This window comes from Moschus berezovskii, chromosome 19 (genome assembly GCF_049115385.1).
Source record: "Moschus berezovskii isolate FMDL1 chromosome 19, NW_MosBer_1.0, whole genome shotgun sequence".
NCBI classification, from domain to species: Eukaryota; Metazoa; Chordata; class Mammalia; order Artiodactyla; family Moschidae; genus Moschus; species Moschus berezovskii.
In genome coordinates this window covers 62,074,269-62,086,585 of record NC_142478.1, presented here as the reverse complement: position 1 = coordinate 62,086,585, position 12,317 = coordinate 62,074,269, and the positions used below count along the sequence as shown (strand labels likewise).

At 39.1% G+C, this 12,317-nt stretch overlaps 1 protein-coding gene across 2 annotated transcripts in view; it reads right to left on the bottom strand.

Annotated features, from left to right (window-relative positions):
• MED13L (mediator complex subunit 13L) overlaps positions 1-12,317 on the bottom strand; it is a 289,899-nt gene that overhangs the window by 38,939 nt on the left and 238,643 nt on the right. The window contains exons 11-16 of one of the 2 annotated variants that reach the window (XM_055405794.2): positions 11,340-11,565; positions 10,276-10,378; positions 9,850-9,974; positions 7,114-7,213; positions 2,131-2,351; positions 1,426-1,631 (exon numbers count right to left, since the gene is read on the bottom strand). In XM_055405794.2, coding sequence (XP_055261769.1) covers positions 1,426-1,631; positions 2,131-2,351; positions 7,114-7,213; positions 9,850-9,974; positions 10,276-10,378; positions 11,340-11,565 — 981 coding nt within the window. The remainder of the gene's footprint in view (positions 1-1,425; positions 1,632-2,130; positions 2,352-7,113; positions 7,214-9,849; positions 9,975-10,275; positions 10,379-11,339; positions 11,566-12,317) is intronic. The other variant, XM_055405795.2, reaches the window with a different exon arrangement.

The window sequence follows — 12,317 nt, the reverse complement described above, 5'->3', positions numbered from 1 at the left end:
TGGCAGCAGATAATAAGCCAGGCCCTGCCCTACAGAGTGCTTCTGGGCACACACTTTCATACTGTTGGTGGCGTGTTGCTTCCACAACCATTAGTTCTCAGAGTGTTTCAAAAATCTTGTGCCTGAAATTCCATTTTAAAGAGGAGAAGACCTAGGTAAAATGATCCCTTAAGGTCATAAAGAGACTAAACAAAAAAGGCAGGAATTCAAGTCCTATGACTCCGTGTACTTCTCCAGGTCTGAAGTTCTTTTAAAGTATTTCGCTGTCACAGTTTTTCATTCCAATACAGACTTTACACAAACATAAGCATAAAGCCTGCTTATAAAATTAAAGTTGATTTCACCAAGATGATTTCTATGCAAGGTCACAAAAGTAGCCCACAAACTGGACCTACAGCATAAATCTGTCTTAGCTTTTAGAATGTAACTGTGAATTAACTGTCAACAATTTTTTCTTGGGGCGGGGGCGGGGGTCGCGCCACATGTCTTGCAGAAATTTAGGTCCCTGACCAGGGATTGAACCCAGGCTATTTGCAGTGAAAGTGCTGATTCCTAACCACTGGACTGCCAGGGAATTCCCAACTATCAACATTTTTAAAAAGGAAATGTACATTAAAATCTCTCACATTCCTGCCTGAACAACTCCGTAAGGTTGAACAGCAAAAAAAAAAAAAAAAAAAAAGAAAGCAAAAAGAAAAGTCCCTTTAGAGGAGGCAATACATCCTCTCACACAGTGTACTGCTGACCCCGCTCGCCCCCAGTGCTCCCACAGTGACACTGAGCATCAGCAGTGCCTAGAATTTTGCTGTACCCAGTCCACTCCATCCACATATTGCTTACTGGGTCCTGACAGACATTTGAGTTTGTGGCCTTTTACTTTATAGCATTGATATTATGTCATTAAGAAATTATTAATCAAAGGGAAAACTAATTCTGCACTGTTGAAGTCATAATTATTTGGGGACAGGATAAAATATGTACAAGCTATGATAAATACTCCTTTTCCCTCCCCCATATCATAGCACCGTTCTATTGCTGCTTTCCTGTATGACATGGGCCAGCAACAGAAATTAGCATATGAATACTTAACCTTGAAGTGCCTTAAGTAAACACATCTGAAATCATCAAAGTACATATAACGAAGTATTACCACCATCACCCTAAAAATATTACCCACTCCAATCTACTGCTTGGTTCTGTGACAGACACTGATTTGACACCATGGTTCTCAAATAACCTCAATTTTCCCATATATATGAAATTTAGTTTAGAAAATATTTTCAACACAAAAGAATATGCACAAAAACATGAATGGCCGATAAAGTTTCAAATGAAATGCTGTCATCATGTAAAGTAAATACTTAGGTTAAATGATAAAAATCCTATTAAATGTGGCAGGTGACTTGACACAATCCCAGCACATACTTGTAGCCATCTCTAATGAAAGTGGCTGCAGGTGGCATGGGCAGTTGTTCAATTTTAGGAGGGATTGCCCATGAAGGCCGAAACAGACAGGCATCAGGAATCTTCAGAGGTAGCAGGCACTGGCTCGGCAACATCTTCAGTGGAGCAAACATGGAGGATCCCACAAAAGGCTGAAAAGTTGGAACTTTGTGCACGTACGAAAAGTCCTGTGACAACAAAGTGGGGTTGGTGATCAAGCTGGTAAACAACTTGAGGACATACTATAATAGCAACAAAAATGACTGCAATTCACTATTTCTCTTATCTGATTAATGGAAAAATGTGAATGCCAACATTTTAAATTAATCAAAAGACACTAATTAATATGGCAAGTGACATACCACATTATCTAATTCAGAGAACCCTTAGGAACATATGTATATATTGCATACAGACAATACTATTTTAAAGAAGTTGTAGAAAAGTATGCTTTAAAATCACCCTGTCTTTGTATGGGTTTCCCAGGTGGCGCTAGTGGTAAAGAGCCCATCTGCTAATGCAGGAGATGTGAGAGATGTGGGTTCGATCCCTGGGTATTCTTGCCTGGAGAATCTCATGGATAGAGGAGCCTGATGGGCTGTGGTTTATGGGGTTGCACAGAGTCGGACACGACTGAGAGTCTGAGCATGCATGCATGTCTTTGTACGGAAATATCCTGGCAATTACCTTTATTTCCTCTGGCTTGGGACTTCCTAATCCATCTTCCACTTCCATCTTGAATTCAGTGAGCTGTGCTGAAACCATACTAACCATTGGGCTTTCCATCATGCCTAATGCTGTCACTGTCTCTGAGCTGATCCCATCTTTATAATTCATCACCGGAGAAAATGCGGGGTGCTGTTCCAAAGAAGGAGGGGTGGGGAACATCCTCTGCAGGTCTGCAACTGCTAAAAATAAATAAATAAGAAAGTAAAATTTTTAACGGGCCTGACTTCTTAAAAAAAAAAAAAAATCCCAGTTCATAATCAGGTCCCCTAGTTGGCATCAGAAATAATGTTGACTGAATGGGCATATCTGTTACATAACAGAGTACTAATAATGGAAGTTCCTAAGAAGGCCATCAGCAGAAAATTAGCTTTTGCTGAATCTTTACCTCTGTCCTCTTGATGCTTTATAATTTGGCTTCATATTAATTATGTGAACAAAGTCTACATAAACATAATTTTTTTCCCCTTTCTAACAACTGATACCCTGAAAAATCTAAGGAAATGAAACTTCATAGTCAGGATTAATAATCATACCTAGAACAAAAGACAAGTTATTGAAAACAACTGGGGAAAAATTATCTTTTAAGTAATATTTAGAACAGTGATTCTCAACCTTTTTTTTAAGAAAATCATTGTTATATACCTGAGGTTAACCATCATCATTTCCAGTGTGTCTTTAAGGCACTGCTTCTTAAAGTAGGAGTGTATGGTATGAAATCCAAGTTGTGGTTATGAAATCTGGCCACTAGGGGCTGTCCTGTACAGCAAATGTTTCTGCATATTTGGAGGCGCAAGTTAAAACCAGTGATCTGGAAACATATCTTACTCCCCAGTTCTTAACCACACTGCTTTTTCTAGCAACTTCAACATTTAAACAGTAACTACTGTCTACAGTAGTGTAATTTACTGTAACTAATGAACAGATGTTAACACGACTTACAGCACTGAATCAGAACTTAATAAAGAATAGCTGCCCTGTGCTCTGTCCTGGGCTCGCCCTGAGGCAGAGCTGTACAGAGGAGCGGCAGTGGGCTGGTCCCCACTCAGGTACTCCCACCACAGCGCTGCTGTGTCCTAGTCACTTCCTCCTTCCAGGCCTAGTTCCTTCATCTAGAAGGAAAGGCTTGACTAGGAGTATTCTCACTAGGCTTGCTTTCTTCCCTTTGTTTATGGAGGAAGGGGAAAGCCTCCATCCTATGGAGCAGAAAAGGGTGAGAACCTCTGGATTAGATGATGTTTACCATGTTTCCTAGTTAATTATATAATTCTGAATAATTTACCCTCTCTTGGCCTCGGGGACCAACAAGGGGAGAAAAAGGCCAATAGGCAGGGTTTCAGATCTCAACTTTTACTTCCATTAGAGAAGCTCCACTTCTATTTAACTTTTATAATAGAATTCTGTATAAGATTTCATTTGACAAAACAGTACTTGCTGCTGCTACAGAAAAAAAGTTAAAAAGAGAGAAAAGAAGAAGAAAACCTATTGTAAAACTCCCAAGATGATCTTCAAGTTACTTTCTTGCTGTAATAATATTTGACCCTAAGATCATATAACAATTCACAGTGTTAGGGATACAAGCCAAGCCAGAAACTATCATAGAACCACCGGAGAGATTATATAGCTGATAAGTCCTGCAGCTGAAAAACAGGTCTTCAGATGCAGCAGCAACCAAATCAACACATCTTCTTTAAAATAAGACTAAAAACTTTAATACTGAAAAATAGGTTATTCTTGAAATATATTCATCACCTTTAACTTTTGGTCCCTATTCCTTCTCCCAAGCCAAAGAGCAGCTACTGTTCAATGTAAATATAAAATTAATTCATAAGTAGAGTGTTTTAAAACACGTGTCTGCTTCATCAAATCTTCAAACTCCTATTACATTACAGAACTTAATTAACAAAGCAGATATTTGGAAAATAATGAAACTATATAAATTCACTTTGAGTTAAAATGACAATAAACTTAAACACAGCCCTTTCTTAACTTATTAAGTATTCAAGCTACAGTACAAAAAGTTATCCCAAAATTATTTTATTAAATTTGTTTTCAAATTTTCTCTGAGAAATGTAAAAAAGGCATTTGCCATTTAGGGCTCCTCAATTTTTTCGATGCTACCAAACACAGTTATATATCTCAGTTTTCAAAGCCTCAGCCACCTTGATCATTTTTGTCAAAGGTAAGAGAGAACACAGACCAAAAGTATGGATAAAATGATATTCCACTAGCCAGAGATTTATGTTAAAAAGCAGTCTTCACTATACTCATTATGAGCTATTCTTTAGGAAGACTCGTAACCTCTCTATAGCTTTAATTTTCTCATCTACAAAATGGGAATAATATCTCCCTCATGTTTTTTGCGCATGTTAAATGAGATAAGGTATGCACAGAAGTTAACAGTTTTCCAGGTCCATCTAAATACTCAGAAAGTAGTAAGAGTCAGCAATAATTAGTCCTCCCTCCTAATTTTGGTTTGATTAGAAAACGATGGAAAATGCTATTCCATCACAGGAAATTCCTGAAATGACCCTAAAAGGTTTTGAGATGAAAAACAGGGAACTGGACTCAAAGTAGTTAAGACAGAAAGAAAATAGAAACCCAGAGAAACATTCTGGTCCTCTAAAGTAGAAAAATATTGCCTGTAGTAGAATTGCCTGTTCAATTTTCTTCCCATAAAATGACTAAAGCGAGTGTGGGAACAGCTACAGGACGGACTGGAGTTGAAGAGTCTGGCCCATAAAGCTCCACACACTCATCCCTGCCTGTCCTGAAGACCTGTTGCACTTCAGCAGGAACTCACCATTCAGGACACCCTGCATTTCCTATCCTGCATATCAAGTATTTATGCAGAAGACCGAAGGCTTCCAACAGAACCATCATCACTAAGATTAACTTCTCAGTATTCATCCCTTACAAATAGTAAGCGCTCTTGTAGAATAAAAAGTCATTTCAAAAGTCCAACTCTTTCATTTTGCCTCCTCAAAATCTCATACTTCAAACTGACATGGTTTCCAAGATAATTCAAAAGTGACTGGTTTATAACAAAACATAAGAGAAACGTTTCATTTTAATTGATGTAACAATACTTACTTAACACAGACTTGATGGTAAATTAACTGTTACTGTATGTTGATTTATTCATTATTACATATACAAATGAGTAATTATGGACCTATGCTGTGCAATACAGGATTCACTAGCCACATGGCTATGGAGCATTCAAAAGGGGGCCCCATCCTTCCTGGGATGTGCTTATGTGTAAAAGGTACCCTGGATTCCAAAGAGTTAATAAAAAAATGGAATGTAAAAATCTCAGTATTTTTATGCTGATGTCACATAAAAATGACGTATTGGATACACTGAGTTAAATAAAATATACTATTAAAATTAATTTCACAGGGTTCTTTTTACTTTTAATGCAACTAAAAGAAAATTTAAAATCACCTTATGTGGCTCTCATCTATGGGTTCCCTTGTACTTGTGTTGGATGGTGCTGCTATTCTAGACATTAAATGCTATGTCTTTCCACTTCGATGTACAATAAGCTACTGCGGAAATTAAGAGCTTTTTGCCATGCTATTTTCATTGTCGCATCTTTGGAGGAAATACTATGTATATGTCCCCCCCCACACACACGCACACATACTCTGACATGTTAATAAGATCCTCTGACTTTTGTGTATCTGTGTTTTCCTGATGCCAATATTTTTGCAATGTTTCAAATTTATTAATTCTTATAACCTGTACTTTATCATAAAATTCTGAGTAGCTTCTTATTGAAGCAATTCCTTTTGGAACAGAAATGAGAGAAAATAGAGTACACCATATTCTTTACTGGCAATGACACTAGCAGGATGGTTTGTGAGTGAATAATCTTGGACAAGTTATCAGACATTTTAACATCTAACATGATTACATATCAAAGTGTCAAAAAAAAGCACAGCAACTGGTTAAATGCAAGGGAAGAATTCATTCATCTGCCTTATTCCAGACGAATCTACTTTAATAATGTTTCTTTTAATCTGTGAGTTTCATGTTTGTAAAATTCTGCAGTGCGGAGTAATAAAAAAAGAAAAATGTTTAATTAAAAAAACTACAGCAACTGGCTGGCTATCATTACTCATTTTCATACATGTCATGCTTGAGAAAGCTTTGCATATTTTAAAAAGCTATGGATCCACTAAAGCTGTCAAAATCCAATCTCTGTATACTTCGCACTTCTACATTTGAGTAAATCAGCAGTACATTTATAGGTTCATAAAACTTTTTGACTCATCCCTATGACATGGTGGTTTTTCCCCTCAATTTGTTCTCATTACCAGCTGAAGTTAATGAGAAGGTATTAAAGAATGATTTGCAATGGAATAGTGTTTCGGTTCCAGAGTACCCATATAAGCAACCTTGACTTTCTTCTCTCTTGCAGAATAATGTTTCTTGGGAAAAAAAGGAAGTTTCTTGTCCGCATACATAATAAAACTAGTTGATATCTTTAACGAAACACAAAATCTTCAGTATCAATCAGAAAAAGGACCATAAAAAACAAATATTCATTACCCTTGTATGAATTAAATTTATGAAAATTGAAACATTCTACACAAATACACAAGCTCTTATAGCAGAATATTGCTCTGAAAACCACTGTGCAGCATTTATCCTACTAGGAAAGGACTATTAGAATAACAAACCTAAAACACATTTTTTTCATATTTTAAACCATGAAAGTTAATTAGAAAACAAAAGGAAAAAGAATTCAAATTTAAATGGGTCTCTTAGCTACCTGCCACCCTACGAATACCAATTTATACAAGTTTTAATTTATTTTCAGTATTCTGTTAAAATGAAAAAAAAAAAAGGAGGGGACTCAGATGAGGCACCACTGAGGATGAGAACATTACGTATATATTATGAGCAGTGAGCTGAAGCTACATTTCCTTTTCTTACTTGGTGGATAAGGAACAGCAGCTCTTCCATCCTTCCCAAGAGGTCGGTCTTCTGTCCCAACGGTAGGCATTTTTGATGAGCGCAGTGCAGGTGACACAGCCTAAGAAGAGATTGCTAATTATTAAAATCGAGCAGCACATTTGTATATAAGTAGGGCGGTAGTCAGCTATTGCTCAGAGTGTATGGCTATTGATATTTTAAAAGAATAGAAACACACTTCCTTACAAAGTTTTCACCAGATGAACGTCTAGAAATACTAGCAGACAGTGACTCAGAAGAGATGATTACAAGCTTATCAAGTATGAGAAATGCATTGACTGGGTCTTCTTGTCACGGGTCAGATGAGGGCAGGCTGCCAGCTAAGCAGAGCTCCCAGACCCTGGGTCAATCCCCTCTCCAAGGTCATGAGAGAAGCAGTTTCAGGGACACAATAATCACATCAAGGGGGTGCCTCCAAGTAGTAACTGGTTATCAGTCTGGTTTTCCTTCTGTCTGGAAGCAGGCAGCTAAAAGAGATGACCTCAAGCCCTCCCAAGCTATTACTCTTTATTTTTCACCACACACACACACAAAAGATATTTCCTATTCCTATTTCTTGGGCTTCCAAGGTGGCTCAAGTGGTAAAGAATCCACCTGACAACGTGGGAGATGCAAGAGATACGGGTTCAACCTCCGGGTTGGGAAGATCTCCAATGCCTGGGTCAAAGAATAAGGACGTGTCGTTTCTTCCAACAGTGTTTGTCACATTGCCACGTCCTTTTCTTCATGCAGCCATGGCCTGAATTTAGGTTCTCGTTTTTCAATCCAGCAAGTTACCACACAGTACTCTTGCTTTCCATGCATCAGACTGACGTGAAACAGTGCCAGGTCCGCTCCCCACTCAGCAGCCTTCAGAAGAGCACATTACCAGTAAAGTCTGAGGTCCAAAGCTTGAAGTGTAGCCAAGCACCTCCCCGGCCCCAGCAATCTTTACCCCCCACTCAGGAAACAGATCAATGTGCTCACTATCCCACAAGGCCCCAGCTTGTTCATTCTCTTTGCTGAACCAAGACTCCTTCCAGGCTCAAACACACATCCCTCCCCTGCCTCTCACTAACCAAGTCTTTCCACATTTCAAGTCAATTTCATTTTTTGAGGTCATGATTATCCCATCTTCTAAGTACTTGGGTTTCCCAGGTGGCACTAATGGTAAAGAACCAACCTGCCAATGCAGGATCAAGACGAGGGTTCAATCCCTGGTCACAAAGATCCTTTGGAGGAGGGCATGGCAACCCACTCCAGTATTCTTGCATGGAGAATCCCATGGACAGAGGAGCCTCACGGGTTACAGTCCATGGAGTCAGAAAGAAGTACTTAGAATATTACTGGTGTACAGCGTCTGTTAACCAGATATATTTTATTTTAAAGTGAGAATGGGCTTTAGAAACCTGATTCCTATCTAACCTTCAAGCCTTTACTTAAACACTGCTTGCCTATTGCTTCGTACTTGAACGGGTAGCATCTCTGGATTCAGATAAATTACTGCACTCACAGGGCTAAGTATATTTTAAACTTTATTTATATGCTATTTCTCCTGAAGGCTGTGAGCACCTCAAGCATAAGACGGGTAATTTAACTTTATCTATAAACCTAGAGAACCTGCCACAAAGGAACCGATCATTAAATAATTAACAAATATCATGTCAACTGGATGGACGGGAAAGTAAATACATAAATGAAAGAAAAGTGGACTAATACTTTGACTTCACTGACGAGCAGGCCTATCTTACTCATCTCTAGGTCCCCCAGAGATAACAGGGGCACTTCTGTTCACACAAAGGTACAGGCTTAGTTCGGATGATGACAACACACATTTCCTGACTCAGCTCAGCTATTCTCCAGAGAATAATCATATGATGTGCTGTGCTTAGTCGCTCAGTCATGTCTGACTGTTTGCAACCCCATGGACTGTAGCCCACCAGGCTCCTCTGTCCATGGGATTCTCCAGGCAAGAATACTGCAGTGGATTGCCATGCCCTCCTCCAGGGAATCTTCCCAACCCAGGGATCAAACCCAGGACTCCCGCACTGCAGGCGGATTCTTTACCATCTGAGCCACCAGGAAAACCCAAGAATACTAGAGTGGGTACCCTATCCCTTCTCCAGGGGATCTTCCCGAGCCAGGAATCAAACCAGGGTCTCCTGAATCGTAGGTGGATTCTTTACCAGCTGACCTACCAGGGAAGCCCAATCACATGATATCTTGTATTATTTAATGTCTATGTGTATAAATTCTATTTCCTGACTATGATGCCGTAATCCTAGAAAGTATAAATCATATTTGTAATTATCTCTCAAAATGCTGACTATTCTACAACATAAAGTTCAGTATGGTAAAGTTCAAAAAGTTCAGTGTGCCCCACTACATGGGCATTATTTTTAAAATCTAAGCTAAAGGGACTACATAATACATTTCTGTTAGTTTCATATTGAGAAGTAAAAAAAAAAAATGAAAGATTCTAATATTTGCAACAGGAATAACATTAATGGAATAGAGCCATCAACAAAACCCAAGGGTTATTAGAGACTATAATAATAAGTTTCAGAATTCTTTCAAGGCACACAAACATTTTTGAAGAACATTTAGAACCTGAAATAGGAGCTCCCAATTCAGTAGACCAAACTATAAAGAAATACTGAAACACTAAGTCTATCCACTGAAGTGCATTTATTTTGTGTGTAGCTACTGCAGACTCACCCCAAGTTCGTCATCATCAGAATTATCAAAGATGTTGTCTAAGTCATGAAGGGAAGGTGCCAAGTCTGTCACCTGTGTGAGGCTACTGGAGCCTGCCCTGCCAGCAGCGTTGTCCTGCCGGACATCTGTGGGGAGGAGGAAAAGGCACTGAGTGAGCAGCTTCCTCAGAGGAGAAGGGGTGCGGAGGACAGTGAGCAAGCCCTGCCTGCCAACCGCTTCCTTACGCTGTCAGTTTAATCGAGATACAGTTAGTGCCAAATACGCTTATCAGTTTTGAAAGGAACTGAAAAACAAACTATGAAAAATATATTACAGATGAGGTCAAATTATTGCTATTACAATCAGCACACAATGTTAAACAGAGAAGCATCTTCCTCGCATTTACTTTAGCAACAGTCCAAGTGAGGAAATAATCAGTGTACACACCTGTTTTAGTAGAACTGAAAAGGGACATGGCATTTTTCCCTTCAGGCACCGGCGTGGAATGACCTGGTGTAGTGACATCCTTGGTACCAAATCCATCCTCTGACTGTATAATAAATTCAGCCAAACAAAACACATGAACAGCAACCCAAAGTGTGGAATATGAGGGAGAACACAAAGAATTAGAGGGCAGAATGGAACTTGTTATGAGCACAAGTATGATAAACCATGGTCTATGCAACCAAAGGAAATAAAAGATATGTCCTCGTCCCTGATTTTAAACTGAAACCAAAAACTCCCACACTTGCCCCTCAGTCTGAGTCAATCGGGATTTTATGCCTCAAGAGTACTGGTGGGGTTTGATCGCAGACCTGCCATGGTGTTAAAAGCTGCCTTTAACATATTTTGGAGGCTGAGTTATGCTTCAAGCTTTCTGGATCTAGACAGGTGTAGCCGTATTCTCTTGAACTATACTGGTCTCCTTTCATTCTCTTATTTCCTCTGTTCTTAAGAATATTTCTTTAAAGGGCCCAGTATTTTAGAATGGTTTAAAATTTAAAGCTAAAGACAGCAGACACCCCCAGTACTCATTTTTAAAATAATGAAACCAGTAAAATTATACTGACACAGTCTTGGAGTAGTGATGATATTAACTCAAGAGAAATATAGAGGTAAAGCGCTTAACACAGTAAACAGTGAGCGCCTGATAGATGGTAGATACTGTCACCAATATATTTCCTTACATTTTGGGTATTTTGGAATAATAATTAAAAAGAAATAAGCAGGGAGCATAGGCCAACAAGAATTAGCATATGAGAGGAAACATGCACTGTACAAGCTATAGCCTGGAAGCTATGAGGCTTCATTTATGTTCGGCTGACTTTTGAACAAAGGTGAGCCATGACATAAAGAGAACAATCCGCTGTTCGATACAGTAGTACCAAGAGCATGAGTATGGGGACAGAGCAGTCAGGCAGGACTGTCTCAAACACTCCGCCTCAAAGTCTTCCCGCGCGAGCTGCACTGACAGACTGAAACCACTCCTGGCTCTCTCTGTCAAGCGGTACCTTATTCTTTTTCAGGGAATCTTTCTCTGTCCCTTGTTTGCATTTCTTGTTCGCAGTAAAGATGTATTTTATGTCGCCATCCTCGAAAGTGTATGGGTCGTTGACTTCTCCCAGACTGTCTCCAGGTTGTTGTGACAGAGGCAATGGGTCGAGAAAGTGGAGGGGCTGCATCTGGGGCTGCTTGTCTTGCCAAACTTTAAACCGCTTATTAGGCTGTGCTAAGAGTCTGGAAGGGGAAATAAATGACGATTTAAGCAAGAAATGGTAAAAAGACCAGAATTTTTTTTTAAGCAACATTTGTGATTTAAAAGCATTTGGAAGCTTAAACTTTAACAACAACAAAAAAAAACTAAAAAATTCACCTTCAAGTGACTTTGAGAGACTATATTCACAATTAAATAAATCTTAGTAGCCTCTGTCAAGGCCATATACTTTTGTCTCTGATTCCACTGATTTCACTTAACAGCAGAGATAGGCTCTGGGGACAGACTGTCTGGGAACAAATTCCATCCGTGTCATTTACTAACTGCATGACCCTAGTTTCTTTCTCAGCTATGAAATTAAAGGGAGCAACATGGCTGCGGTGAAGATGACATGAGATAATCTGTATAAACTATTTAGAGTAACAGGCTGCTCAATAACACTCTGAAGTATGACTATTAGATGCACGATGCACACCTGAGAGCATGCAAAGCCTGCCTTAAAAGTGTCAGCACACAAAGAAGGCACTGACCGCAATATGGAAAGTCCCACAAAGCTGTATCTTTGATTAACAGACAGCAGACCAAAAATGAATTAATTCTAGTAAGCTAATCTTAACAACAAAACTTTTATAGGCCGGCATTTAGATAATGACACAAATGATACATATCACGTTGGATAAACCATCTGACTTTTAAACCTTTTCCAAATGCAGAGTCTAAAATGGTAAAGACAGACCTCTTCAATTTTGGATCTGAAGGCCCTGATTCCTGGGAA